General features: G+C 54.4%; 7 protein-coding genes across 7 annotated transcripts; 5 read left to right on the plus strand and 2 right to left on the minus strand.

The window, feature by feature from the left end:
• Positions 1 to 62: 62 nt before the first annotated feature.
• On the minus strand, positions 63 to 7,849 carry BDY24DRAFT_353656 (uncharacterized protein). The gene is made up of 30 exons (XM_076637759.1): positions 7,754 to 7,849; positions 7,535 to 7,620; positions 6,865 to 7,468; positions 6,656 to 6,714; positions 6,315 to 6,552; positions 5,859 to 6,220; positions 5,638 to 5,735; positions 5,200 to 5,530; positions 4,915 to 5,116; positions 4,651 to 4,791; positions 4,398 to 4,559; positions 4,268 to 4,336; positions 3,965 to 4,190; positions 3,660 to 3,880; positions 3,555 to 3,593; positions 3,163 to 3,462; positions 2,964 to 3,094; positions 2,829 to 2,894; positions 2,562 to 2,759; positions 2,375 to 2,491; positions 2,195 to 2,295; positions 2,028 to 2,106; positions 1,877 to 1,961; positions 1,704 to 1,805; positions 1,297 to 1,636; positions 894 to 1,214; positions 714 to 813; positions 562 to 636; positions 392 to 458; positions 63 to 306 (listed from the first exon to the last, which is right to left on the minus strand). Exons 2-30 carry the CDS (start codon positions 7,591 to 7,593, stop codon positions 217 to 219), a joined length of 4,983 nt encoding a protein of 1,660 aa, XP_076494617.1. The 5' UTR covers positions 7,594 to 7,620; positions 7,754 to 7,849; the 3' UTR covers positions 63 to 216.
• BDY24DRAFT_395910 (S-adenosyl-L-methionine-dependent methyltransferase) lies at positions 7,846 to 9,627 on the plus strand. The gene is made up of 9 exons (XM_076641377.1): positions 7,846 to 8,015; positions 8,122 to 8,139; positions 8,202 to 8,249; positions 8,350 to 8,730; positions 8,834 to 8,844; positions 8,927 to 9,049; positions 9,135 to 9,188; positions 9,312 to 9,324; positions 9,430 to 9,627. Exons 1-9 carry the CDS (start codon positions 7,957 to 7,959, stop codon positions 9,515 to 9,517), a joined length of 795 nt encoding a protein of 264 aa, XP_076494618.1. The 5' UTR covers positions 7,846 to 7,956; the 3' UTR covers positions 9,518 to 9,627.
• Positions 9,628 to 11,470, minus strand: BDY24DRAFT_395915 (Frag1/DRAM/Sfk1 family protein). Its single transcript, XM_076641378.1, has 8 exons — positions 11,236 to 11,470; positions 11,097 to 11,152; positions 10,848 to 10,987; positions 10,621 to 10,711; positions 10,445 to 10,523; positions 10,245 to 10,359; positions 10,091 to 10,165; positions 9,628 to 10,012 (listed from the first exon to the last, which is right to left on the minus strand). The coding sequence occupies exons 1-8, from the start codon at positions 11,386 to 11,388 to the stop codon at positions 9,777 to 9,779; spliced, it is 945 nt and encodes a 314-aa protein (XP_076494619.1). The 5' UTR covers positions 11,389 to 11,470; the 3' UTR covers positions 9,628 to 9,776.
• Positions 11,471 to 13,266: 1,796 nt separating this feature from the next.
• Positions 13,267 to 14,079, plus strand: DYN2 (dynein light chain; the record flags this gene model as incomplete). Its single annotated transcript, XM_076637506.1, has 5 exons — positions 13,267 to 13,494; positions 13,572 to 13,609; positions 13,728 to 13,763; positions 13,850 to 13,872; positions 14,015 to 14,079. 5 exons carry the CDS (start codon positions 13,267 to 13,269, stop codon positions 14,077 to 14,079), a joined length of 390 nt encoding a protein of 129 aa, XP_076494620.1.
• A 216-nt stretch (positions 14,080 to 14,295) lies between these two features.
• BDY24DRAFT_395922 (uncharacterized protein) lies at positions 14,296 to 16,877 on the plus strand. Its single transcript, XM_076641379.1, has 13 exons — positions 14,296 to 14,611; positions 14,726 to 14,866; positions 14,990 to 15,091; positions 15,180 to 15,272; positions 15,346 to 15,408; positions 15,521 to 15,586; positions 15,662 to 15,739; positions 15,813 to 15,896; positions 15,967 to 16,110; positions 16,200 to 16,340; positions 16,413 to 16,475; positions 16,551 to 16,598; positions 16,674 to 16,877. The coding sequence occupies exons 1-13, from the start codon at positions 14,599 to 14,601 to the stop codon at positions 16,811 to 16,813; spliced, it is 1,176 nt and encodes a 391-aa protein (XP_076494621.1). The 5' UTR covers positions 14,296 to 14,598; the 3' UTR covers positions 16,814 to 16,877.
• A 45-nt stretch (positions 16,878 to 16,922) lies between these two features.
• Positions 16,923 to 20,885, plus strand: RRP6 (exosome nuclease subunit RRP6). Its single transcript, XM_076636002.1, has 8 exons — positions 16,923 to 17,457; positions 17,644 to 17,724; positions 17,805 to 18,458; positions 18,538 to 18,637; positions 18,730 to 19,542; positions 19,638 to 19,942; positions 20,031 to 20,541; positions 20,682 to 20,885. The coding sequence occupies exons 1-8, from the start codon at positions 17,113 to 17,115 to the stop codon at positions 20,768 to 20,770; spliced, it is 2,898 nt and encodes a 965-aa protein (XP_076494622.1). The 5' UTR covers positions 16,923 to 17,112; the 3' UTR covers positions 20,771 to 20,885.
• Positions 20,886 to 21,002: 117 nt separating this feature from the next.
• BDY24DRAFT_395930 (uncharacterized protein) lies at positions 21,003 to 25,178 on the plus strand. Its single transcript, XM_076641380.1, has 20 exons — positions 21,003 to 21,098; positions 21,904 to 22,110; positions 22,188 to 22,268; positions 22,344 to 22,384; positions 22,463 to 22,704; positions 22,774 to 22,983; positions 23,047 to 23,123; positions 23,198 to 23,345; positions 23,415 to 23,482; positions 23,551 to 23,568; positions 23,636 to 23,727; positions 23,797 to 23,806; positions 23,883 to 23,916; positions 23,999 to 24,004; positions 24,079 to 24,248; positions 24,327 to 24,346; positions 24,426 to 24,549; positions 24,626 to 24,746; positions 24,824 to 24,873; positions 24,959 to 25,178. Exons 1-20 carry the CDS (start codon positions 21,078 to 21,080, stop codon positions 24,971 to 24,973), a joined length of 1,755 nt encoding a protein of 584 aa, XP_076494623.1. The 5' UTR covers positions 21,003 to 21,077; the 3' UTR covers positions 24,974 to 25,178.
• The last annotated feature ends 442 nt before the right edge of the window (positions 25,179 to 25,620 follow it).

Raw genomic sequence — 25,620 nt, forward strand, 5'->3', positions numbered from 1 at the left:
GAACGAGAAAAGCAGGCCGTTTCTTTCAGCATTCTGGGACGCTGGTCGCGCGAGGTCAGCCTCCCTCCTTCTTCCCTCCGTCTTCGCTTTCTCTCGACCCTGTTGCCCTCCCAACATCAACTCCGCCCAGGTCCTCGAGACCACTCCAGTCTAAGATGCATACGAGAAAGATATCTAAAACAGTCCAAGGGCCTTCAGCCCAACAGCGCTCGTCCTTCAACTCGACTTGACCATCTCCCTGATCACGTCCTCCTCCCCTGAACTCTTCACAAGCATCGAAAAGTAGCTCTCCGGGTCGGCGAGAAGCTTCAGAAACGCAAGCAGGGACGAAGTCAGTCTCGAAGATCTCGTGTGAGACGAAGGCGAGAAGGAAGAGTGAGACGGGACGAACTGCCTTGGGAGTATCGTAGGCGATGATCTTTCCTTCTGACAGACAGATTAGACGGTCGTAGTCGGCACTGGAGTTGAACCAAATGAGAGAGGGTGGTCAGTGGGTTTTCGCTTCGAGAAAGAAGGAAGGCAGGAACGGAGGGAACGAAAAGGAGAAGGAAAGGGACGCACATCGACCTCAGACGATGAGCGATGGTGATGATCGTCACACCCGAGAGTTCCCTCCTTATTCCTCGTTGAATCGCTCTGTGGAAAGGGAAAAAGAAGAAGTGAGCTTCGAGGCGTCTGAGTGCGACGCGTCTCTTTTTCGAGAGGAGACTCACTCGTCCGTCTCATGGTCCACACTCGAGGTTGATTCGTCCATTATGACTATCGGGGACCTCCTGACCAGTGCACGAGCGAGAACGAGGACCTGACGTTGGCCTTTCGAAGGGAGAGAGAGAGTGCGAAACGAGGAGTCAGCTTGATCGATGCGGGAACAGAAGACGAGAACGGAAGCTCACCCTGAGAAAGGTTCGATCCACCTGAGGATAATATAGTGTCGAGCGAGATAGTCTGAGCTGATTCCATATCGGCTCCGGCTTGAAGACTGCTGAGTCCTGAGGCATGGAGAGCGTCGTTGAGAACAGCGTCGTCGTTCTCCTCGAAGGGGTCGAGGTTGTATCGAAGAGATCCGGAGAGAAGGATGGGATCCTGAGGGATGATGGTGACGCTCGTTCGAAGCGACGAGAGGTTGATGTTCTTCGTGTCGAGTCCGTCGATGATCACTTTGCCCTCTGTAGGAACCATTCGAAGAAGAGCGAGAGCGAGGGAACTTTTGCCGGCTGCAGAAGGCAGAAAGAACGAAGAAGAAGGGTTCAGTTCGGGGTTCGACGCGACGAAAGAGACAGCAGGACGAAAACTCACCTCCCGTTCGACCAACGACTCCGATCTTCTCTCCACTCCGAATCGAGAAGGAGAGACCGTCAAGAACAGCAGCGCCGGAGTCTGAGTATCGAGCCGTCAAGTTCTCGACGACGATGTCTCCAGACGTCGGCCAAGAAGCAGGTGGTTTCGCCTTCTCGGAGAACGCTGGCTCTTGAGGAATTCGAGGAGCGAAGTAGTCGACGATCCTCTCGAGGGAGTTGGCCTCGACCGCGAACATGTTGCCGATCCTCACCCACCACAGGATATGACTAGAGAAGGCCACAGAGATGTTGAGAAGCCAACCAGTTGTTCCCGCGTCGGTTCCTCGGGGAACGTAGACCTGAAGAAGTGGAGAGCGCGTCAGTGGCACTCTCGAGGCTGCGAGGGACGACGAGTCTCGAGCTCACCAAATAAGCTGCAAGACCGGAGCAAAAGAGGTTGGCGAGCGTGTCGATTGCTATCGTGATCCACCTGTTGAGGTCGTAGAAAGATACAGCTGTACGAGTCCACTGGAAAGACGATGTGAGGAAGAAGACTTCAGTCGATTGTTCGCACCCTCGGCCTCGACGTTTCCACTCACCTTGTCGACCTTCGTCCTCGTGGTAACTCCGATCCAATTCTGGATTCCGTAAGCTCGAATCGAAACGACTCCGTTGATGGCTCCGCTGTGAAGACGAAGAGAAGAAGAGGTCAGCGAGGAAGCGAATCGAGGAGGGAGGAAACGATCTCACTTGAGATGGTTGAAGAGAGGAGACTTGGCGTTGCTCATCTCCCTCTTGACCGAAAGCTGAGCATGGATGTACAGTTCACCTGAAAGGAGAGAAGATCGTACGCTGTCAGCTCGAGTTCATGGACGAAAGAGAAGAGAGCGACGCGATTCAAGATCGAAGATGCTCACCGAGCCCTGTTCCAATCAGACCCATGATGATGGCGGGGATCGAGAAGCTGGGAACGACGATGATGATTCCGATGAACTTGGTCAAGAGGATAGAGGTGATTCTGGGGAGATGAAAGACGAAAGAGAGGTAAGCTCGACGCGAAGATTGAGGATCGAGGTTCCGTTGGGTCGCAGACTCACTCAACGACGTCCGAGAAGAACAGAGCGAAAACTCCGTCGATGGCCCTAAAGTCTTTGCTGAACCTCGCAATGATTCTGCCGACGGGAGTGGAGTCCAGCCATCGGAAAGTCGAGTTGCTGAGGAGAAGAAAGGGAACGAGGCGGTGAGCTGTGGTTCGACTTCGTTGATCAGTCGTCTTGTACTCACAGAACGGAAGAGACGAGCTTCGAGTGAAGATACCTGGAGGCACCAACGGCCGAGGTATAGAACGTGACGAGTCCGAGAGTGTAGAAACCGACCATTCCGACGGCGATGAAAGCGTAGATTCCGAGGTAGTAAACGACGCTGACCTCCTTCGGGTCTCGATTGTTCGAGTATTGACTTCCCCAGCGACCGAGCCACCATCTGGAAGAGCGTCGAGAGAGTAGTCAGCAGCTGGGAAGGGTGAAAACGAGAGGAAAGAAAGGTACTCACGTGGTAGACGTGTTCAACAGCTCGCCAATCAGAACCGACGAGATGAAGACGACGAGAGCTCTCCATCTGAGTCAAAGGGAAGAAAGCTGATCAGTACTCGTTCAAGAACAAAGGTGGAGAAAAGCTTCAGCGCACCCAAGACCATTGATGAACTCTTTGTACGAGGACCAAGCGACCTTCCCTTCGCTCTTCTCCTCCTCGAGAACCAGCGCGTCTGCTTTGGGAGCAGAAGGCTTCTCCGATTCGTTCTCGATGATTCGGGCGTCCTGGCCCATCACAAAACGAGATCGTCAGCTTCCGAAGCAAACCAGCAGCGTCGGGCACGAGGACTCACTTCTTTCTTCTCAGCAGCAACCTCCTGCTCGAGCTTGTCGTCCTGTTTCATCACCTTCTCGACGGGACCTTGAGCTTCGACCTTTCCATCTCGACCGAGGCGAAGGATGAAGGAAGCGACAGGAGTAACGAGAGCGATGTGGTGGGTGGCGAGGAGAACGGTTCGGCCCTTGAGAAGCTCAGATCCGAAGCACTCCTCGACGATCCACTTAGTAGTGTGAGCGTCGAGAGCAGAGAGGACGTCGTCGAGAAGAAGGATCTTGGCCTTGGAGTAGACAGCTCGAGCGAGGGTGATTCGAGCCTGAGGAAAGCGAGGAGCGAGGAGAGGGAAGACGCGTCGAGGTCAAGCAACGTTCGAACTAGAAGATCACGCAAAAAGGAACGAAGAATTACCTTCTGACCTCCACTGAGGGTGATTCCCTTCTCTCCAACCTGTTGGAGATGGCGAGATGCGGTCAGTACTTCGAAGATCGTGAGAAGAAAGAAAGTCGAACGCACCTCAGTTTGATCTCCCCCCGAGAGGATCTCCAGATCTCGACTCAGACCACAAGCGTAAACGACCTTCTCGAACCTCGAAGCATCGAAGGGAAGGTCGAGGATGATGTTGTCTCGGATCGTAGCGTTCTGAAGCCAACTCTCCTGAGGAACGAAGGCGACTCCTTTGGAACGAGGGAGGTTGAAGGTCGAGTCGATCGAATTAGGCTCGAAGTGCATTTCGCCTGAGAAAAGTTTGTAGTGAAAACTCGAGATCAGTGAGAGTTCCTACGAGCCAAGAACGAACGAGAACAGGAAGAAGGACTGACCGAGAAGAGCTTGAAGGACGGAGGATTTCCCAGAGCCCGTTGGACCAGAGATAATGTTGATTCCAGGGACGAACTCGACGTCGAGGTGAAGTCTGAAGTTTCGAACGTTGATGTCTGCTACGTCCTCTCGAAGCCATGCGAAGGTAGCGTCCCTGAAACCGAAAAAGGACGGGTCGGGCTGAGGTCGAAACACGCGTTTCTCATCGAACTCGTCGAGGACTTCGGACTGGGAAGAAGTAGACGGAGGAATGTTAGTTATGCAAGGGTAACTGGAGGTAGGGACAAGGAGGGAGAGGAACTAACGTCGTGAAGGAAGGCATTGACTCTATCCAACGAAACCTTCCCTCGCACACTCGCCGTCGCTTCAAAGAACTGTAGGAGGATCCGGGTCAGCTCCTTCAGATGTGAGACCGTTGGAATACAGTCAACTCACAAGAGCGTGCAAGGCGAACTGGATGAGCTCCATCACAGCAATCACACTGAAGATCGTACTCGAGTCGAGGACCTGGCCTTGAAGGAGGGTGTAGGATGCAAAGACGGCGGTCATCGAGATCAAGGGGATGACAAAGTTGGTATTGTTGTTGAGGATCCCGATCTAAAAAATCGAAAGGAGTAAGAAAAGCGTCAGTTCCGACGCGTCGAAGGAGAAGAGAGGGTGAGAAAGGAGACGCGTCCGTTGAACGCACCAAGTTCTTCTTCCTGATCAGACGAAGCTCCTCCTCTCGAGCGAGAGAAATCTTCTCCTCGACCTTGGCTTCCCAAGCAAACATCTTCATCATTCGAAGAGAGGACATCGACTCGGTGACAGCTTGGACTCGGGCGTCGGTCTTTTACAGTGAAGGAGGGAGAGGCGAAAGGTCAACTTCTCGTGCTTCTTTACGCTCCTCTTCTCATCGCATCGAGCAACCAAGAAGGAAGGTGTAAAAAAGGACGAAAAAGGATGTACTCACAGCAACGGATAACTCCTCCTGAACCTTGTTCATCGCTCTCAGCACGACGAGAGGCAGCGGGAAAGTCGCGATCATCGTGACAAGACCAACGAGGGCCGACCAAGAGACGATCTGGTAGAGGAAGACGATGGCGAGGGTTGCTTGGAGAGGACAGAAGAGGAGAACGATGAGGATGTCTCGACCTTCGACGATGGCTTCGAGGCTGAACAAGAAGAAACCCAAAACACGAGTCAGCGTTGTCGTTCACTTGCCCACTCGAACTGTCGCTCGATGGTATGCACTCACTCGCTTCCAATGAGATTGTTGATCCTCCCCACTAAATCTCCAGACTTTGACTTCTCCTCCACCACCACCGCGGGCTCCTCTACTGAATCCTCGGTCGCGGTAGACGAAGCCTTCGACTTCCCCTTCGCCTTCCCGTTCCCAACCACCAGCGATCCATCTTCATTCCCGGTAGAAGCGAGAGCAGGAGTGGTCGTCCCTGAAGGTCTCCTCGACGACGAACGAGAAGCGACCTCAGGCTTACCGACGAATCGAAGTCGGAGGGAGTGGTTGAGAATGAGTTGCGAGAGGAGACCTTCCGTTCGAACGAAGAGACGGACGGAGGTGAAGATGTCTGATTTGGTCGGGAGAAGAAGAAGAACGAGGAAGGTTTAGTGCTAAAGTGGAGTGAAGAAAGCGAGGGATGGGACAGGAACGACGGAACGACGGAAGGCGACTCACAGAACTGGAATGCGAGTGATCCGAGCAGAGGTCCGAGGAAGAGGGCTCCGATCCAGAAGATAGGTCGAACTTCAGCTTCGGTGGGTTTCTCAATGTACCTGAGGACGCAGAAATGAGGTGGAGAAGTCAGTCGGGCGAGAGAGAGAAGAGGAGAGGGTTCGTCGCGTCGCTCCTCCATCAGCTCCGACTCGAACGAGAAGCGGAAAAAAGGATCGACTCACCTCAGTAGCTTATTGATAGCCAGCGGTCTCGCAAAATCACTGACCAACTTCACCACCAGCAACGCACTGAGCATCACTCCTTCCTTCCAGTAGATCCTCAAGATCCCCCAGAACACATGTCTCTCCCGCTTCTTCTTGCTCTTCTCGTCGATTCCAGGCGGCATGGAGTACGGATCGAGTTCCTCCATGCTCTTGGTGGAGAGGTAGAGGGCTTGATCGTAGTCTGCGAGCGGAGGGAGGGAGTCGAAAGGGAGACCGGAGGGAAGGCGCCAGGCCCGGAGGATCATGGGTGTGAGGTGAGCGTAGAAGGTGAGAGAGAGGAGGGAGGCAGTTTGCTCGGGAGAGGGTTGGGCGGAGGGGTTCTAAAGGGACGAAGCAAGACGAAGGTGAAGATCAGACGCGGAGAAAGAGACGCGGAGAAACCGTACGATGGAAAGAGAGAGTTGGCCAACTCACCTCAGGATCCACAGCCGTATAAACCCTGGGCACCAACAGCGGCACCGCCACGCTCACCAGACCCAGCAGTCCAACTCTCCACCAGACCAAACTCGGCCAACCGTCGCCTCCTTTTCCTCGATGAAGAGCGATGTCGAGAGGGTGACCGTGGAAGGTTGCCAGAGGCCAGAGGTTTCGGTAGGCGTAAAGGGCGAAAGCGGAGAGGAGGAGGAAGGAGAGATGAGGTTTGATTTGTCGGCTGGCGAGGAAAAGGAAAGGAAAGGAAGTCAGAGGAGCAAAGGAACGTTGGGAGCGTGAGGAAGACGCGAAGGGAGGAAGGAAAGAACAGGACGAGAACTGACCTGACATAACGAGCTTTCCTGAGCGTGAGGGTGAGAAGAGCGAGAAGAGTCGTGTAAAGCTGCAAACAGAGATCAAGCGAAGAAGGGTCAGCTACGATTCGAAGTGGTGAATGAAGATTCTGACGCGTCCGTCTCCGTCTTCCTTTCTCCTCCCTCCCCGCCTCGAGCCCGCCGACAACCCCTCCCACAGCGATAATAAGCGTACTCACAAAAAAGAAACACTGCCCCAACTCAACCCACTCTTCCCGCCCAAACTCCTCCTCCCTCCTCTGCCTCCCTCTCCCACCCTTCTCCTTCTTGTGCTTCCTCCCCTTCTTCCACTTCTTCAGGATCTCCACGACTCCCTTGGTCCCTCCTCCAGCTCCAGGCCCGGAACTCGACTTCTCCGAGTCGACTACAACAGCTGCGATCGTCAGCCCCAGCAGAGCCAAACAGCCGAGGAACCGAACGAGGTTGAAGAGGAAGATGGTGCGCCCTCCGACTTGGTTGATGTGCTCCTTGAGATCGGATCCGAAGGTACCACCGTAGGCTTCCATCACCCGAGGAGGAGATGGAGTAGGAGCGACGAGGAGGACGGGTTCGTCGTCTTCATCTTCGTTCTCGTCCTCGTCGAGAAGAAGAGCAGCTTCGTCGGAGGAGGAAGGGTCGGCGACGAAGAGGGGAGTCGGCTGAGAGTGAACGAGGCGAAGGACGATGGGTTTGAGTTTGGTGAAGGCGAGGGAGAGGAAAGGGACGAGTAGGAAGAGGATTAAGGAGAGGAGGGAGAGGTAGAAGAGACTGGTACGAGGATCTTGAAGAGGAGGGACAGGGGTGCTAGAAAAAGAAGGAGGTGTGAGCTCAACGATTTCTCTTGTTTTCAGAAAACGAGGAAGAACGTACGGTTTCGTCGGTGTTTTAAGAGCTGCGAACTCGGGATCGGAGGAGAGGATGGACTGCATCCTTGTAGATGACCGCAACGAGCAAGGCTGGGATCGAAGGAAGGAATAGATAGTCAGAAACGAGAGAGGAGGGAAGGGAGGGAAGGGAGGGAAGGGAGGGATCGTCCGAGTCTCACTCGCTCGCACACGACCGCCCAACGAAGGCTAAAAACCAACTTACCGAAGAAGATTTTCACGAAGGTCCGACGATCCAGATAGAGGCGAAGGAGATGCTCTCTCCTTTGTGAGAGCTAGTGGGAGTGGTAGGAGAAGGTTGAAGGGGAGCTCGCAGACGCCCGCTCGAATTTGGACGATCTCGTTCTGGGCGGAAGCTCTTTCCCTTCAAACGACGACCACGCTCTCTCAATTTTTATCTAGACCAGCATGTCAAGTACAGCAACGATAGAAGAGCTTCCAGAGTCGAAGTTGGGAACGAAACAGCAGTGAGTCTCCGTCGTTGGCTCGAGTGACAAACTCTTCGAGAACTGGAGAGGACTCGAGCTCACACCTTCCCTTCCTTCCCTCTCTCTCGCTCTCGCCTTCCTGCAGCTGGGACGACGTATACGAGTGAGTATCGACTACCGCGCCTTTCCAAACGCTCTCGCTTATTCAACTCCGTGTTCTTCAAGACGAGAAGTAGACACCTTCAAGGAGCTCGGCGAAGAGGGAGAAGTTTGGTTCGTTCTGTCCCTCTGTCCCTCTCTCCCTCGTCCCTCCCCCGCTCTCCTCCTGACGTTCCCTTCTTCTCTTTCTATGCATACCTCGTTTATGCTGTAGGTTCGGTGAACTCTCCGCCAAAAAAATGGCTCTCTGGACTCAAACTCACCTCCCTTCCTCTTCGTCTCCCACCGTTCTCGACCTCGGATGCGGAAACGGGCACTTCCTCTTCCTCCTCTCTTCCTCCAAAGGAGGCTACCCTGGGAAGTTGTTGACCGGAGTGGATTACAGTCAGGGGAGTGTAGATCTCGCGAGGTTGATCGGGGAGGCGAAGGGGAGGGGGGAGGGCAAAGAGGATAGCGACGAGGAGAGTGAGAGCGAGGACGAGGACGAGCAGGAGGGGGACGAGGAGAGGACGGGAACGGAGGGAGAAGTGAGGTTCGAGCAGGGAGATGTGCTTCTGGGAGACGATTTCGGGGAGGGGACGAAGTGGGATTTGGTGTGAGTTCATGAACAGTGGAAGGGGAGACGACGAGTCGTTTGAGCTCACTTCGTTTCGCCTTGTCTTCGCCTCTTCGTTCGACCCGCTTTCTTCTTCGAACAGGACCGATAAAGGTGCGTCTGACTAGTTGACTTCTCCTCTCAGTTTGCTCCTCGATCCATCGACCTGACGTTATTTCCTCTCGGTCGAAAACAGGAACCTACGACGCGATCTCCCTCTCTCCTTACCCTCTCCCACCTTCCAACCTCCCTCCCTCGGAACTCTACCCTAAACGGATCACGAGGCTCATAAAACCGGGAGGGTTCTTTCTGATCACTTGTGGGTCCTTGCTTGAAAGACTGCTTTGAGGGTGGGAAAGGACGAGGAGACGTGCCGCTGACCTCTCGTCGTGCTTTCGTTTTAGCTTGCAACTTCACGGAGGAGGAAGTGAAGTCTCGATTTACTCAGCCTGGGCTTGGTAAGTCTCCCTCTTGCTTATTCTTTTTCTGCTTCAGAGGACGATCTTGTTTCGTCCCCTGGTCGCAAAGCACTCGTCCTGATCCTCTCATTCTCTTTCCTTCGCCCGGTTCCCCTCGAACAGGTCTGACGTACCAGTAAGTCTCTACTCTCATGCTCTTCGGGTTGCTCTTGCTTACCATTTCGCCGTTCTGACTCGCCTCGCCTCTTTTTCATCTCTCCTCGCGTCGTCTCGTCCTCAGCTCCCGCGTCAACCACCCTACGTTCTCGTTTGGAGGATCCAAAGGATCCACGGTGTGCACGGTTGCTTTCAGGAAGGATTCGGTTTAGATTTTCAGAGGGGTCTTCTATGGATTTTGAAAGCAGAAGGCGATGTCGAGGGAAGATGTTGTTTGGGACAGATCGATTGAATACATTTCTATCAATATATAAGAGTGAGCTGAACGGGCAGAGCAAGCAAGAATTAAGAGGCTTAAGGGGTAGTCTAATTGAGAGAAGGGAAGAAACAGTCTACGAACACAGAGAAGAAGAGGGAGATCGAAACGAGAACGACGTGTCCGTTGTACAAACACACAACTGCGAACCTCCTTTAGCGAACTTGCCTCATCTGTTCCTGCTGGAGCTCGTGCACACTGCTAGTTCCGCTCTCGCCAGGGTAAATTTGGTCTCCTTCAACGTGCTCTCCGTTCCTAACGCCGATCGTGTCGAGTCCCTTCTGCTCGAATCGCTCGAGTCGTCGTAGGTACCGAGGGGAAGACTTTCCAGCGGGCCAGAGGTCGAGAACGAGGGTGAAGAGGTAGGCGTCGAAGATGAGGGCGATGACCCCTGTGAAGGAAGAAGAAGAAGGAAAGGAAGGAACAGAGTCAGTCGGGCGAAACGAAAGGAACAATTGCGAGAACATACATTCGCAGACGGCGGCTGCTCCAGTGATCCTCTTGCATCGAGTGACAGCCGAAGGGGTATCTCCGTAGTTGACGTCTGAGGGAGAAGAGGGGAAAAAGAGAGGCGTGAGTGGGAGGAAGACGCGTCGTGTGAGAGTTCAAACGATTGAACGAACCTCCTCCGCACTGAGCGTACAGAACTCCGAACGTGATGGCGACGGCAATGGCCGAGAAGACGATAACCAGCTTGAGCATGGAGTTTCGCATGAGGTGAGGTCGATCGGGGTAGTCCTGGAGAGCAAGAAGAAGCAGAAGGAATCAGCCGACTGAAAGAGAAAGGACGTGAACGGGAAGAAACGAAGGAGCAGGGACTGACCTTCTTGAGAGCTCCAATCTCAAAGGACTGGAAGACCGCTGAAAGAGCAATGCAGATGATGAAAACGACGGTGCAAGTCCTGAGGAAAGGAGGAACGTTCGTGATGAGCATCGAAAACGAAGGCGAGGACGACCGACGAAAGGAAGCCAAGGCTGAGCTGGATATAGAACACTCACCAGTGAACAGTGCTATAGTCGAAGCAGTTAAAGCACGAAAGGAGAATCAAAGCGATTCCTCCGAGGATACAAAACAGGATAGCCAGCGAGTCTGGAAGAAGAAGAAAGAAAGAGAGTAAGGTCAGCACGAGTCGAAATTCACTTCACCTTCCGGGTGAGGCTCTATATGGGTTGGTCGATGTACGCTGATATGAGACGGAATTGAGGAAGAGGACGACGAGACTGACCGTAGATCACCTCTCTTCGGTTCCTGCTTCCATGAGCAGGGAGTCGGTCTGAGTGCCGAAGCCACCTCTCGGCGAACAACGCGAGGATGTATAGGATGGCAGTGACGACGCAGATCCCAATGAAGAGCTTCTGGTGGATGCTGTTGAGACGGAAAAGCGTGATAGAGGAAAGGTCAGCTTGAAGTAGAGCTGCGACGCGGCCCCTTGCGCTCCTCCTTCCCCCTCCTCTTCCTCTTCCAGAAAGCTCACGCTCCAATGTTCGAGATGAAGACGATGCTTGCTTCGGTAGGTTCGTATCTTGGCGTCTGGTCAAACCAAGTCGCAAGAGTCAGATGCGTAGTAGGGCTGAAGAACAGAAGAGAGGGAAGGAAGGGATTTTTGAGCTCACCCCTTCGACGGCCCAAAGGGAGACAAGAGCAAGGAGTCCTGCGAGCCATACGAGAGCTGAGAGAAGAGGGATGAAGACGTAAGGGCCGAAGAAGAGGTGGGACGAGAGTCGCTCTGTGTGAAGCAGGTAGGGTTTCGAAGGAGAGGTCGACATCGTGGTTGGCGGTGGAGGGCTGAAAAAGGAGAAGGAAACCTGGTCGGGCTTGAAGCTTGAAGTTCGATGACGGCGTGGGCGAGGCTGATCGGTCGTCGGTTTCTTTTTTTTTTGGTCGATGAAGTGGAGGGGGCGACGATCAGGACTGGAAGTCGAAGAGGTATGCTGAATGGGTTTAAGGAGCACGGGGTGGTGAGAGAGAGAGAGGGAGGGAGAGGAGGTTTGAGAGCCGGGGAGAAGAGCCGGAACTCGTTGATGGTTTGTTGCATGCAGGAGCTGTGCTTCGACTGTTAGAAGATGTAAGAAGTCGAGGAAGTTGTCAGAAAACGACTTGAAGGTTGAAGGTGATAAATGGAAAGGGGGAAGAGGAGACGAAGACAGGGCACGAACTGACCGACGCGTCGGCGGATCCGAGGGATAGTTGAAGCGATTTGACGCCCGTAGAGACCGAGAAAAGCCCGAAGAAGAAAGAGGATTGCTTCAAGAAGACCGAAGTTTGTGAGACGTACAACAGAACCTCTGGAACTCGGCTTCAGCTGGCGAGCAAACCGTCGCGTCGCGTGTCGTGATCCTTTTCTTCCGCAAAGCGCTTCTCGCGTCGCTCCAACGGAGCAGTAGTGCGATAACGATCGGTATGGCTTTACCATGTAAGCCGAGGGTGATTGCTCGAAGCAAGGCGTGCGATGAGGGTGAGGGCGAGAGGGAACGAAAGCGTCGAGCGTCGAGAGGGTTTAAAAGCTTGACGACAGGCGCCGAGTCAAAGCTGAACTGGCGTGAACCGATGCTGGTTTATCATCTGGTGGGCAAGACAGTGGGGGAGGGAGAAGACCGTCTGAAGAGTATCGCAAGAAAGAGGGAAAGGGAAGAAGAGAGGGAGGTCGTCCGCCTTGGACGAGTTCAGCTGCCTTTGGCTCGCCTTGAGTACAAGAGGCGAAGGTACGACGTTTGAGCTCCCCATCGAAGTCCGAAAGTCCGAAAGAGCGTGTGGGATTGGTGAAAGGGCGAGGAAAGAGGGAGCGACGGGGAGGAGTCGGAGAGAGGACTGAGCAAGAAAGCAGCGCACGATTCAACAGCTCATCGGTTGAGAAACTGATGGAACCAGTAGATCTGACGTATGAGTGAGAGGAACTTCTTTTGGAAAGGTTGCTTTGGTGCTGTTGTTGTGGTCGGGAGGGAGGGAGGGAAAGGGCTGCGAGCTCGTCGAAATCCCCCTCTCTCTCTTCCCTCGAGCTGACTCCCTTTCTCCCATCCCCAATCTTCCCTCTCCAGTCCAAAAGTGAGTCTACAAGACCCTCGTGCGCTCTTCCTGTCGATAGAGGCTCTGTAGAATTCTGAAGCTGATCCCTCCCCTCCTTCCTGTTCCTACAGCCCTCATCAACTCCTCCCCTTCGACTTCCCCTCCGACCTCCCCATCTTCCCCTCGCTTCTCCTCCCTTCCTCCAGGTTCGTTCTCCTTCCATCTTGGATGGATCTTACGATGGGATAAGACCTCAGGAGCCGATCTACGGCTTGCAGTCTGGCTAGAGATGAACGGGAGAGGGAGGGAGGTAGGGAGAGTGAGCTTGGAAGGGAAGGGAGGAGAGCTCGACGTTGGGCCGAGCTCTTCACCTTGTCAAGCCCATTTTCTCTCCTTCTCTGGACGTCTACCTCCCCCTACAGACCAGCTCTAGAGGTGTGATCTGCATCTTGGCTAGCCTAGCTGTCGTTGGATCCAATTCCCTTCGACCATCGCCCTCCAAAGGAGCCGCAACGTCGACCTCACCTCGCCTCCTTCCCACCCTTCGTTCCTTTCCTCCCTCTCGTATCCCGTCCTGACTCTCTTTCGCTCTCTCTTTGCCTTCCTTCATCTCTCTACAGTCCACCTCACCGCCTCCAACCATGTCCGCCCCAACCACCTCCGCCGAACAGCTCCCTGTCAGCAACAACTCTCCCGCCTCCGCTCTTGAGACTGCCCCTGGAGCGACACCAGGTCGTGTATCGACCTCTGGAGGAGTAGGAGTGACCACTCGTTCAGCCATCATCAAGAACATCGATATGTCTGACGATCTCGCTCAGGAAGCGGTCGATGTTGCTAGTGCTGCTTTGGAGAAGTACAACATCGAGAAGGTGCGTCGCGAAGAGAGACTTCGAGTCTCCTCTCTACCCGTATCTGACTCGCTTGTCGGTCTCTTTGGTCGATCTAGGACATTGCTATGCACCTCAAGAAGGAGTTTGACCGACGGTACGTCCAGCTCAAGGCGTCGGACGAGATGGGGAACTCAAGGGAGAGACGACGACGCGAAGGAACCAAGAAGCTCACTCGCCCTGCTTTCTTTCTGCTCTTTTTTCGACCCTTTCAGATACGGAGGATGCTGGAACTGCGTCGTGGGAAAGAAGTGAGTCTATGAGTTTGCGTTAGAGCTTGCTGCGACGAACGACGCTGGACCTGACCTTCTTTCCTCTTCTTCCTCTCTCCTCTCAGCTACGGATCCTTTGTCACACACGGTTGGTCATCCTGTCTACTTGCTCTCAGACGCCTTCTCTCTTCGAGATCCGTGGAGCTCTTTCACCGTCGCTCTCCGTTTCCGAGCTCGATTTGAATCGAAGCTCACCTCCTCCCTCTCCCTCTCTTCCTTCCCACCTACAGAAACCAAGCACTTCATCTACTTCTACCTCGGCCAGATCGCCATCCTTCTTTGGAAGTCGTCGTAGTTCTTCGTCGTGGTCTTGTAACCGGGGAGGAGGATCTGTTGGAGGTTGGGTTTGGGAGATCTTTTGGTTTCTCTTCTTTGTTCGTTTCGTTTCGTCTCTTTTCGGTTCTCTTTCTCCTTTAACGATTCATGTGAGCTACTTTTCTTCATTATGATCTCCGTCTTCGTGTAGAAGGGTGATTGTGAGACGATACTTGTAGGGACGGGTGGGAGGACGGGAAACTGAGGCAGACGGCCAGCGACGCGTCTTCGATGTTGCTGTAAGTTCCCTCCTTTCCTCTTCTCCCTTCCCCCATTTTTGGCGAAGACTCTTCGACAGCAAGCTACTCATATCTCTGGGTAGTAAATTTGCCTTGATCTCCAGAGACCCCTCCCGGGATCCCTCTGACGCTCTCTGTTTTGCCTCCTCTCCTCGCCCCCATCTCTCAAACTTCTTCGCTTTCTCCACTCTCTTTTCTCTTCCAACCACCACCACCCATCTTCCTCGCTCAACCACAACCTAACTCCACCACCTCAAACGATGGAAACTGCCAGTTCGTCCTCCGTCTCCGTCACCCCACCGCTCTCTCCCCGTCCTCCTTATCTCTGACCTTCCACTCCCCTCCCTTCCCTTCTCCTTCTTTCCTCTTTCTTCTTCTCTTCTGCAGCCAACGCTCTCAAATCCGTTCTCCCCGTCGCTCTTGGAGGAGAACCTGCTCCCACTCCCACCGTCGCAGCAGCTTCAACGTCGTCTGATCCTGCCGTCCGAACTGACATCAAGACGGAGGAGGAGAAGAAGAGGGACGTCGGTGAGTCCTTCTCTTTCTTCTACGGCCTAGAGTTTTCATGGAGAGAAGGAAAAAAAAAGGCGAGGAGGGGAAGGAAACGAGGACAGAAGTGCTGACGAGTCGAAGAGCTTCTCTTTCCTTCAGAGAACCTCACCAAGGACGCTCAGCCTGGATCTTTCGCTGCTGGAGGAACGGGAGCTGTCGCTGGAGGAGAGAGAAAGGAAGAGACCACTTCTGCTACTAGCGGTTCGTAGCTTCTCGCCTCGTCTCCTCCAACAAGGCGTCGAACTGACCTTCCTCGTTCCTCTCCTCCTCCCTCCTCCCTCCTCCCCAGGCCTCAGCTCCTACCTCCCCAATGCTCCCGCTTCTCTCACCGGCAACGGAACCGTCACCTCTGTTAAGGAAGGAGGCCAAGGTATCGCTTCCAGTACGTTGTTTTCCCTTTCTTCTCGTTTCTTCCTCGACTGATCCCCTCGTCTTTTTTTCTTTTCTTTGAAAAGGCGTCACCTCTTCCCTTCCTTCGTTCTCGTCTACTACCAAGGAAGGTGCTACTTCTCACGAAGGTCAGACTCCTCAGGCTCAGTCCAGCATCCCCAGCGCTCAAGGAGTCGCTGGCAGTTCGTCGAGAGCTTGCGACGCGTCAGGCTGACTCGCTTCCTCTTCTTTTCATTCAAGCCTTCCCAACTCGAGAGCCTACCTTCGCTCCTGAGAGAGACAAGAGCTCTGAGGGATACCTCGCTAGTGAGTTTCATTACCAGTCTCGAAAAGATAGCTCTTCCGTCGCTGACGACCTCTCTCGTTCTGTTTTCGGCGCAGAGGCGACCTCCGCCCTCTCTTCGAACAAAGATCAGAACGCTTCCCAGACCACCAGTGGAGGTCAGGGAGTCGCTTCGAGTGAGTTCATCGTACCTTTCTCACTTCCTTTCGAGCGTTTCACTGACTCGACGCCCTCTCCTTTTTCACCCAGGCGTCGCTTCCTCCCTCCCCTCGGTTCCTTCCCTCACCCGAGGTCAAGATCAAGATCGATCTTCCGGACCTGGAATCGCCGAGAGTGAGCTCCCAACCCCTTTTGGTTCCCTTCGTCTCGAAACAACCTTGAACTGACTCGCTCTCGTTCCCAGAAATCTCCTCCTCCCTCCCCTCGTCCATCGCTCCGACCCACGAATCCTCCCACTCCCACGAGCACGAACACGAACACGAGTCCTCCCACCACCCTCACGGCCACAAGCACCACCACAAGCACCACCATGAACACATCGTCGCTCGTTCGTTCCCTTTCCTATCCTGTCCTCGTTCTCTCCCTCTTTTTTTTTCGTGGAACTGACCCGCGTCTCTCGATCCCTCGGTTTCGCAGCCAGCTTCGTCTCCAAAACCGGCGGCGTAGGAAGTCTTCCTGGGACGCCTAACGAAGCCGGGGTGGCTGTGCTTCCGGATGAGAAGCAGGAGATGCAGAGGGAGGGGTTGGGGGATCAGGGGATTGGGAAGGTTGAGCAGAGTGAGTCTATGGAGAGAGAGGGTGTGTGAGAAGAATGAGCGAGCTGACTTGATGATGGTTGGGTTTGCTTAGTTGGGGAGTTGGGAGCTGTTGCTGCTGCTGGAGGAGCTGGAGGAGGAGAAGGGAGAGACTCTGGTTCGTCGCTCTTTGGTTTCTTGCTCGCTTTTTATCCGAAACTGATCAGTCTTTGTTTTTTTTTTTTTTCCTCAGCTTCCAACAACCAGACTCAAGCTCAGACTCAGACTCAAGCCCAACCCAGTTCGTCCCCTCTCTTCCTTCCTCTTCCCTGCTTAAACTGACGACGACGACGCGTCTCTCCCTCTTCCACCCCAGCCGTCGAGAAGGCGAACACCCCCGGAGCGTACGATCCTACGAGCATGAGCGGCGAGGGACCTCACGGACTCGTCTGGGACGACCAAACCGGAGCGTTCGTTCATCGAAGGGATCTTGAGGGAGCTGGAAAGGGGCTCTGAGTTGACGCGTCGAGGAGAGCGAAAAACGAGTTTAGTTCAGTTCTAGCAGTAACGATTTACGACCTTTCTTTCAGTTCGATACACGAATGTCTTCTTTCAGCTCTGAGATAGTCCTTTCGGTCTGTGAAGTTTTTCAAGACGGGGAAGAAATTGAGCTGCGGGAATCAAAATTCCGTCGAGCTCAACTCTTCGAGCTCGTTTCCTTCCTTCCCTCCTTCCCTCTCTCTTTCTCTCACTCTCCCTTCCCTTCCCTTGCCTTCCCTCCCTCCTAGGAAGCCCGTCCTCCTCCGTCCGCAGCCATGCCTCCTCGAGCCTCGCCTCACTCTCCGACCTCTCCGACGTACCTGTCCTCCCTTCAAACGCACCTGAAAGCGACGACGACTCTCGCTCACTCGCTTCCCAAACCGTCCGACATCGCGTTCCATCGCTCGGTGGACGCCAAGCTCGCTACTCGACTGGACGAAGCGAGCGGGAGGGTTTGGGGCGTGCTCGAAGGTCTGTTGGGCTTGGTGGAAGGGTTGAGGGAGGATGGAGGAGGAGGAGCGGGAGGAGGGATGAAGAAGAGGAAGAGGGAGGAGGAAGGGTTGGTGGATGAGTTTGAGAGGGACGTAGGGGAGGGGATAGATACTCTTTTGGAGAGAGCGGTGAGTTCGAGCTGTTCCTGTTTGGAGGTTGTCATGGAGACGAGGGAGCTGGCAGGGAGGAGATCTAGAGGGAGGAGGGAGAGAAGGAACGAAGCTCATCAACACACGAATTCGAGGTCGCTTTCGAGCCTCAAACTTTCCTCGAAAAAAGCTGACCTTTTTCCAACATTTTTCTTCGTTCATTAGGACACCTGCCTCGACAACTTTCTCGGAAAACTTCCTCCTCCTTCGATCCCCATCATCCCAACCGAAACAGCCCGTTCAAAGGTTTGTCTCTCTCCCTCTCGCTCTCGCTCTTTGCGCTTCCTTTTCCTTTCTCGTCCTGACGCGTCTTTCGTTTCCTCCAGAACTCGTCCATCAACCTGAACGGTCCTCCTTCGACCGCTCGACTGCCTACTTCCATCACCAACGCTTCCATCCCGAAACCTCAACTCCTCTTCGACCCACCGACCGACCCCGTCGACCTGAGCTCGGTCTACAAAACCTACTCGTCCACGCTCACTCCTTCTTTCGTCAAGCATCACTCCCAAGTCCCTCTCGACTACGTTTACCCTCCTTACGAAGCTCCTCTTTCCCCTCCTCCTCCTTCCACCGATGGATCCTCAACTCTCGCTCCCAACTCGAAAGGACCTCCTCCTCCTCCTCCTCACCCGTACACGTACGAACTCGCCCACATCCCTTACCCTTCCTCCCTCCTCGCTCCCGTCCCAACCACGCCTACTCCTCCAGCCTCGTTCGAAGAGGTCCCGTTCACCTACATCACCACTCTCGCTGGTCTGAGGGAGTTGATCGCCAGGTTGGAGACCGAGACCCACGTCGCGATCGATCTCGAACATCACTCGTTCAGGACGTACGGAGGCTTCTTGTGTTTGATGCAGGTTAGCACGAGAGGGAAAGGTGGGAAAGGGAGCGAGGATTGGGTGGTGGATCTGGTGGTGCCAGAGGTGAGAAGCGGGATGAGCGAGTTTGGAAAGGTGTTGGCTGATCCGAGGATCGTCAAGGTGAGTCGTTCGATTGAGTTTGTTTTGGACGCGACTTTGGAGCTGATCCTGGTTTTCTTGGTGACTTTTTTGAACTTAGATCTTCCACGGAGCCGAGTCGGATATCATCTGGCTTCAACAGGATTTCGATCTTTACGTCGTCAACCTGTTCGATACCTACCACGCGTCGAAAGCTCTCGGTTCGTTTTTTTTCTCTCTCTCCTTTCCTCGTTCTTCCTTCCAACCCTCTCGCTGATGTTCGTGCTCTCTCTCTCTCCTCCCTCCTTTCCAGAATTCCCCTCCCACTCCCTCGCCTCGCTCCTCTCCCTCTACTGCGACTTCACGCCGGACAAACGGTACCAAATCGCCGACTGGCGGATCCGTCCTCTCCCTCTCGAGATGCTCCACTACGCTCGGTCCGACACCCACTACCTCCTCTACATCTACGACTCGCTCCTCAACGCGCTCATCTCTCGCTCCTCCCCTCGTTCGTCCCCCACTCCTCCCGACGGCTCCTCGTCCTCCTCCTCCTCCTCCTCCTCCTCGATCGCCACCCCAACCCCTCTCACCACGCCTCACCTCCTCCGAACGGTCCTCCAACGCTCCGAAGACACCTGCCGTCGTCGCTACTCCCGAGAGCTCTACGACTCCCTCGACGGCTCCGGTCCCCAGGGGTACCGTCTCCTAGCCAAGAAATGGGGGAAACTCGGCATGCTCGAGAACCCTCCGTTCGGATCGGCTGCGAGACTGGAAGGGTTTGTTTTCCGTCGAGTGCACGAGTGGAGGGATCACGTGGCGAGGAAGGAGGACGAGTCGACGAGATGGGTGTTGCCGAATCATCAGATCTTCACGTTGGCGGGAGCGAGACCGACGAGTTGGAAGGCTTTGGGGAGGGTGCTCCAGCCGATGACGGCGGCGGTGAGGGAGAGAGGGGAGGAGTTGTGTGAGGTGGTGAGGAAGGCGGTGGAGGAGGCGGAGGGGGAGAGTGGGAGTGGTGGTGGGAGGGAGGTGGTGATGGAGGAGAGGGAGAAAGAGCAGGAGATCGAGGTGGGAGGGAGCAAGAAGCCGACGGAGATTGTGCTGGGCGTTTGGGATATGTTGTCGAGTGAGTCTAGCTTCTCTCTTTTTTTCCTTTCTCTCTCTCTCGAAAGACGCGTCGTCGTTTAACGCGTTTTCGCTCTTTTCTTCTCCTTTCCCCAGCCCTCTCCTCAACCGAAACTCCCACTCCCACTCCCACTCCCACTTCCAGCATCGCCAAGAAATCCTCCCTGTTCGGATCCACCCTCGTCTCGTCCAAGACCACCCTCCTCGACGCCCCTCCCGCTCCCGCTCCCGCTCCCGCTGCGTTCATCGCCACCAAGAGCTCCCTCTTCGGTTCCCCTTCCACTTCCATCCCTCGACCTGCCGTCTCTGCTGCTGCTTCCACTGTCGTTCAGCCTTCGTCGTCGAGTACTCGAAGCTCGGGGTTCCTAGCTGCTAGGAAGAGGATCAACCTTTCGATCAACGTTCGTCGCGTTTCTCTCCCGTCCTCCCTCCGTCGTTTTTTTTCCCGCCCGTACTGACCTTCCGTTTCTTTCATTTTTTGAATCGCAGCCACCACCACCTCCTCCCCAAGCTCCCCAACCCGACCTCTCAGCACCCGAACAAATCCCCTTCGTCCCCGCTTCCGCTCGTCTTCTCCCTTCCACCTCCTCCTCCTCTTCCACGACCACCACCACCACTCCGGTCGTTGCTCCGACCACGAAAGTCAACCCCATCCCTAAGAAGGACGAAGTCGTCACCGTCGGTCAACCGAGGATCAAGAAGAGGAAGAGAGACAAGAAGGCTTTGGTTGCTGAAGGAGCTGAGGAGGCGATGGACGTTGACGAGGTTGCTGAGCAGTCGTCGGTTTCGAAGGGGAAGGGGAAGGCGGCAGTCGAGGAGGTCGACGCCGACGCCGACGACGTGGAGGACTCCCTGGTGGGGGTTGAACAAGGAGGAGAGAAGAAGAAGTTCGACTATGCGACGGCGCCGAACGGGTTGGATCCCGTCAAGGGAGGAGCAGGAGCGGCCGCTGCGTTGAGCAAGAGTATCAAGGTCAAGAAGACGAGGAAACCAAAGACTCGTGAGTGTGCTACCCTCCTCGTTTTCCCCCTTTCTTTGGTTTGGTTGGGGAGGGGAGGAGGGAAGAGGCGGGAGGGGTCGAGATCGAGAAAACGAAGCTGACTTCTTTTGGGTTGGTTGTGTTTTCGTTGGATATGCCAGCCTACGTCGAGTTTGGAGACTTCAAGAAACCGCCGATGTCGATGGCCGAGACTAAGAAGGGGAACAAGTCGATGACGTTCCATTCGTAGACTAGGGGAGAGAGAGGGAGAGAGGTCGTTTTGGTTTTCGTTGGAGATTTCGGTTTGAGTTAGACTAGAGTAGAGACCCTTTTTCGATACGATGCATCGTCACTTTTTGCTTTGCTTCTTTCTCTGTTTGTTTGTTTTCTCGACGAAGAAAAAATGTTCAAGCTGGACCATGAGCTGCTCCTGCCTCGTCGCCGAGTGATGAGCTCGACGCTTCGTTTCCTCAACCATCAGCTGCTCCCTCCTCTTCTTCTCTTCTTTCTCAGTCCAAGGCCGATGTTCGAACCTTTCTCCAAAGGAACAGGAGAGGATGCTAGACCTACTTGGAAAGGTTAGTTCCCTCAGGTCCAAAGGAGGGAAGGGAGGAAAGAAGGAGGGAGGGAGGGAGGGAGGAGAAGGAGGGCTGAGAACGGGCTCGAAAGGACCCTTCGAAGCTGACCAGTGCTCTTCTTACTTCTTTGGTGATCTTTACAGGTGAGGGATCTCTCTCTCTCTCTGCTCCAGTCCTCCGCGTTGGTTCTTGACGGTCCCTGGAGGGCAAAGAGAAGGAGGGAGCGAGCGAGCGAGCGAGCTCGAGCTCGAAGGCGAACGTTCGCCTCGTCCTGACCAGCTTCCTTTTTGGCTTTTTGATCCTTCTTGTACGCTTGGTGATTATCAGGTGAGTGCATTTACTCCCTTTTCTGGCTTCAGATGGGTCGCTCGAGGGGGCTGGAAGACGTAAGGGAGGGGAGAGAGGGAGGGAAGGGAAAGGTCCGAGCTGATGAGCTGACCACCTTTGTTTCGTTTCTCGTTGTTTCGTCTGCAGACGATGTTGTGACGGCTGGTCGATTTGTGAGTTGTGCTACTGGGAGAGAGGTGCTGGATTTGATATGCTCTTTCGAGGAGTTGCTGCGATGGAGGGGAAGGGCATGGAAGGGGAAGTCAGGACCCCTTGAGGCTTGAGCTTGAACGAAGCCTCGCGTCTGCTTGTTCTTCCTGTTTACTGCCTGCTTCTTGAAGCCTGGCGAGGCAGTAAACTAGCTGATGGGATAGCATTGATTCCACTTCGGGGTCACTCTATCTACCAGCTCGTTCGCTCGTCGTCTGATTTCGAGACGAACTGACCCTCTTCCTCTCCTGCCTGCTCCTCTTCACAGAAAGCTCACATCGCTCCCTCCCCATCATCCTCTCGAGCTCCTCGACCACCCAGAACTTCTCTCCAGTCTGCACGCATACCAGCAGCGTCGACACCGCCTCCGACCTCTCCTTCCCAAATTGGAAAAGCCGTTCCAAGGCCGAGGAGAGTCAGCATGGTCGTCCCTCACGATTCAGAGACGGGAGGTTGGTGGTTGGTGGTGATGCGTGTGAGTTTGAGCTTACGGTAGAGAGAGATGTACGTTGAAGGAGAAGAAGCTGACTTTTCGTTCTCTGCCTCCCTCAGCCGAGTCGGGAACGAGTCGAGGGTTGGTTGGCGAGTTGGTGGAAGAGATGGACCGTCCTCGTCGTTCTGCCTTGTTTAGTCGTGAGTAGCATCTGCGAATATCAAACGAGTCTATTTCCAGATGTGACTGACGCTTCTATTTCGCTCTTCTATCAGGTATGGCTTTGGGTCGCAGTCCCTTTCCCCGTCGCTGATCCGTGAGCTCGAATCCCTCCTCACGTCTTCTTCCTTTCGTCGCTTCGACTCACCTCTGTTTATTTCTCTTGCCTCGACAGGTATCAACCTGGAGATAGCTGGCACTGGCCTACACCCTGGTCTCGACACTGGCCGATTCCTTGGACTCCTTCGGCAACCCTTCTCGCACCCGGGAAGGTCGCGTCGCTCCTCCTTCGATTCGCTTCCTCCTCCTCTCGAAACGAAACAACCCCCGACGCTCCTCCTCCCGACGGCGACGATGACGACACTCTGCTTCCTCTCGACCTCAACTTCTTCTTCTTCTTGCTCTTCTACTACGGAGGTGAGCCGTCTCCTATCGCTTCTCCCTCGACGAGGCATCGCTGACCATCTCGACGCGTCGTCTCTCCAGTCTACCTTCACGTCGCTCTCCTCTTCACTACCAAGATCTTCGATCTCTATCGACTCAACTGGTGGCCCAAACGAATCGGAGGAGCCGTCAGCTACTTTTTCTTCTGGGCAGCAGCGTTGACGCTGGGCTGGCTGGTTCACGATCTCGATCTCATCGGAGCGGGAGGGAGGAAGGAGGGAGGAGACCGAGGAACGGATTGGGAGAGGAAGAGTGAGTGAACTCTTCTTCGCGACGTCTCGAAGATTAACCTAGCTGATTTCTACTTTTCGACAGCCTTCTGGATTGGCCTCACCTTCGGAACGATGGCCTGTCCCGCCCTCGTGTGCTTCTCGGTTTTGAAACGAGACAAGGTCCGTCTCTTCTCTTTCTCTCGTCTCAAACACCTCTCGTTCAATTGACTCATCCCCGTCTTTCTTTGCTTCAGCGTCATCTCTACCGTCACTCCCTCACCAACCTTCAGAAGGCGTTCCTCTCCCGTCAGCTTGCTCGAAGGATCCCAGCTTCCTACTTGCGCTTTCTCTGGTTTATGGCCGCTCTCGCTACTGCTCTCTTCGCTTTGATTGCTGGCCAAGGTGAGTCTTAGTCTTTTTTGTTTCAACTGAGCTTTACTGAAAGGAGTCCGTCTTCTTCGTCGCCCACAGCGTACACGTCGATCTACCTCAGCACCCTTCCTCACACCTCCGTCGATGCTGCTATCTGGGTGTGGTCTGTGAGTCGACCTTCTTCCTTCTTCGGTGTACTTCAACCTGACCTTCTCTTCTCCTCTTCCATTCGCAGTGGGTCGGAACGACGACAGTGAGTCAGGCCTCGTCGCTCCTTTCGATCTAGCGACTGACTCGAGGCTTCTTCGCTTTCGCCCTAGACGCTGAGCATCGTCTCGTCTCAAATCCTCGAAAACAAAGTTCGATCCAAGGGTCTGCTCTTCCTGTTCAAGTACTTTTCGTCGCTGGTTTAGTGAGTTCCGGTCCCTTTCGATCTCGTCGCGTCGGCTCGACTGACTCGTACGCTTCCTTCTCGTTCCAGCTTCGTCTTCGTGAGCTTTCACAGTCTCTTTCCTTCTTCACTTCGTCTTTAATGCGCCGTACTGATTCCTCGTCCTTTCGCTGCAGTATCGAAACCTCTTTGCTCGACTTCGATCTCCTGGTGAGCTTCCTCCCCTTCTCCTTTACAACCCTTCCTCGGAACGTCGAGCTGATTTTTCTTCTCTCTTGCTCCCCTCTTCCAGCCGATTGTATGTCCGCGCCTCCATTCCATCGTTCGTCGATCCTCTTCGCTGACTCCTTCGCCTCTGTCTTCCCTTGCCAGTCATCGTCGTCCAAACACTCTCGACCATCGGCATGATCATCATTTTCCCTCTTCAAATGACGAGCTTCTTCCACCGTGCTCTTGTCTTCCTCGTCGGCTATCCCAAGACTCTCGAAGAGCATCGAGAAGGAATCGCCATCAACGTTCATACGAGGTCGATCGCTCAGAACGTGAGTTCGACTCAGCCTCCGTTTCAGCTTCCTCTCGCTAGCTTCCTGACAGCTGGACTCTCCTCCCTCCTCCTCCAGGTTTCGATGGTCGGATTCCTGTTCGTCTACTTCTCGAGCTCGCTCTGCTTCCCTCCCGTCCTCGAACTGACCCGTCGCTTCTTCTCCTTCCTTTCACAGCGGCTGGCTCGCAATCCTTCACTACGGCCCCAACTCCGCCGTCTACCCCTTCTTCAGGTTTGAGGACAATCCAGAGGACCCTTACAACTTCCAATTCACCTTCTGGGCTTCTAGCGTCATCTGGGTGAGTGCTCGAACGGTCAATCGTTCTCGAGGTTCGAACGGACGACGAACTGACTCTTCCCTTCTTCCTCGTCCAGGCCTCGGAACTCTCCAGTTCGCTCGTCATGCGACTCATCTGCAAGTTCGCCTTCAAAGTGGACATCAACGGGATCGGATTCGGGGTGATGAAGGAGTATCCTGAGCTCGTTTCGGCGTGCGGTGAGTTCGAGTCGTTCTTCTTTCGCTTCCCTCATCTTCAACGCCAACTGAATCCGTCTTCTTACGGTTTCCCCTAGGCTGGACGAGCGTACACGTCTTGATGAACATTCTCATGTTCCTGCTGAAGGTGAGTGGAACGATGAAGCGATTGACTCGACGCGTCTCTTCTTCGTTCGCTAACTTCTGCTCCTGTTTCCTTCCTTCTTCTCCAGCTCAACTTCCGATAACCTTCGCTTGGACTTTTCTCGGCATCTTCACTCCTTCATTTCAACTCTCTTTTCATTTCTATACTCAAACGACTCTCGACGATTTAACGACACGCGACGACCGCTTTCTTCTCACCTAATCTTCTAACGGCCGACTCGCCTTCTACACTAGATCGTCCGGCTACTTTATCATGGCTTTCTTACTACCTTACAGTCTAGATCAGGATTTTTCTTGGATGGGCTGGACTCTGCGATCCATCAGCAAGATCGAGCGCAAACGAGAAAGCAGCAGAGACGTCGGGCGGGCGGCTTTGGGCGCTAGCATGCTCGGGGGTAGATGATCAGATGTGAGGCCGAACATTAGCCAGAGGTTGCGAAAGTGGGAGAGGAGATTAGGAAACGAAGGCGGGACAGAACAGCTGGAGGAAGAAGACGGGTGTTAACGATAGACGTCGACGAGGGAATTCATAGATATGTGATGTGAATGAGCTAGTGTATAAATCATAGTGAGCAGGAGAAGACAGCGATAGAGTTCTGAGAATGAATGAAAGGAAGAAGGAAGCAAACTTACTTCGACCGAATCGACGCGCCGGCGGGCGACGACCAACTGACTTTCCCGCCCTGCCTTTTCGCCTGCATTTTTTCTACAGGCCCAGCTTCCGAGAGAT

The sequence above is a fragment of the Mrakia frigida genome (assembly GCF_051309035.1).
Source record: "Mrakia frigida strain ATCC 22029 unplaced genomic scaffold BDY24scaffold_25, whole genome shotgun sequence".
Taxonomy (NCBI): domain Eukaryota; kingdom Fungi; phylum Basidiomycota; class Tremellomycetes; order Cystofilobasidiales; family Mrakiaceae; genus Mrakia; species Mrakia frigida.

Bases quoted from the DNA above. Each gene is read 5' to 3' on its own strand.
- BDY24DRAFT_353656 (XM_076637759.1), bottom strand. From the start codon at position 7,593: ATGCAGTCCATCCTCTCCTCCGATCCCGAGTTCGCAGCTCTTAAAACA. The intron at 4,560-4,650 runs GTGCGTTCAACG...TCGATTTTTTAG, and splicing joins TGATCAGGAAGAAGAACTTG to ATCGGGATCCTCAACAACAA. The intron at 2,760-2,828 runs GTGAGTACCTTT...ACGCTCTTCCAG, and splicing joins CTGTTGAACACGTCTACCAC to ATGGTGGCTCGGTCGCTGGG.
- BDY24DRAFT_395910 (XM_076641377.1), top strand. From the start codon at position 7,957: ATGTCAAGTACAGCAACGATAGAAGAGCTTCCAGAGTCGAAGTTGGGA. The intron at 8,250-8,349 runs GTTCGTTCTGTC...TTTATGCTGTAG, and splicing joins GGCGAAGAGGGAGAAGTTTG to GTTCGGTGAACTCTCCGCCA. The intron at 9,050-9,134 runs GTGGGTCCTTGC...CTTTCGTTTTAG, and splicing joins AGGGTTCTTTCTGATCACTT to CTTGCAACTTCACGGAGGAG.
- BDY24DRAFT_395915 (XM_076641378.1), bottom strand. From the start codon at position 11,388: ATGTCGACCTCTCCTTCGAAACCCTACCTGCTTCACACAGAGCGACTC. The intron at 11,153-11,235 runs GTGAGCTCAAAA...TGGTTTGACCAG, and splicing joins CCCTTTGGGCCGTCGAAGGG to ACGCCAAGATACGAACCTAC. The intron at 10,360-10,444 runs GTCAGTCCCTGC...CTTGCTCTCCAG, and splicing joins AGATTGGAGCTCTCAAGAAG to GACTACCCCGATCGACCTCA.
- BDY24DRAFT_395922 (XM_076641379.1), top strand. The intron at 15,092-15,179 runs GTTCGTAGCTTC...CCTCCTCCCCAG, and splicing joins GACCACTTCTGCTACTAGCG to GCCTCAGCTCCTACCTCCCC. The intron at 16,599-16,673 runs GTTCGTCCCCTC...CTTCCACCCCAG, and splicing joins TCAGACTCAAGCCCAACCCA to CCGTCGAGAAGGCGAACACC.
- RRP6 (XM_076636002.1), top strand. From the start codon at position 17,113: ATGCCTCCTCGAGCCTCGCCTCACTCTCCGACCTCTCCGACGTACCTG. The intron at 17,725-17,804 runs GTTTGTCTCTCT...CGTTTCCTCCAG, and splicing joins CCGAAACAGCCCGTTCAAAG to AACTCGTCCATCAACCTGAA. The intron at 18,638-18,729 runs GTTCGTTTTTTT...CCTCCTTTCCAG, and splicing joins CCACGCGTCGAAAGCTCTCG to AATTCCCCTCCCACTCCCTC.
- BDY24DRAFT_395930 (XM_076641380.1), top strand. From the start codon at position 21,078: ATGCTAGACCTACTTGGAAAG. The intron at 22,269-22,343 runs GTGAGTAGCATC...CTCTTCTATCAG, and splicing joins TCGTTCTGCCTTGTTTAGTC to GTATGGCTTTGGGTCGCAGT. The intron at 22,705-22,773 runs GTGAGCCGTCTC...TCGTCTCTCCAG, and splicing joins CTTGCTCTTCTACTACGGAG to TCTACCTTCACGTCGCTCTC.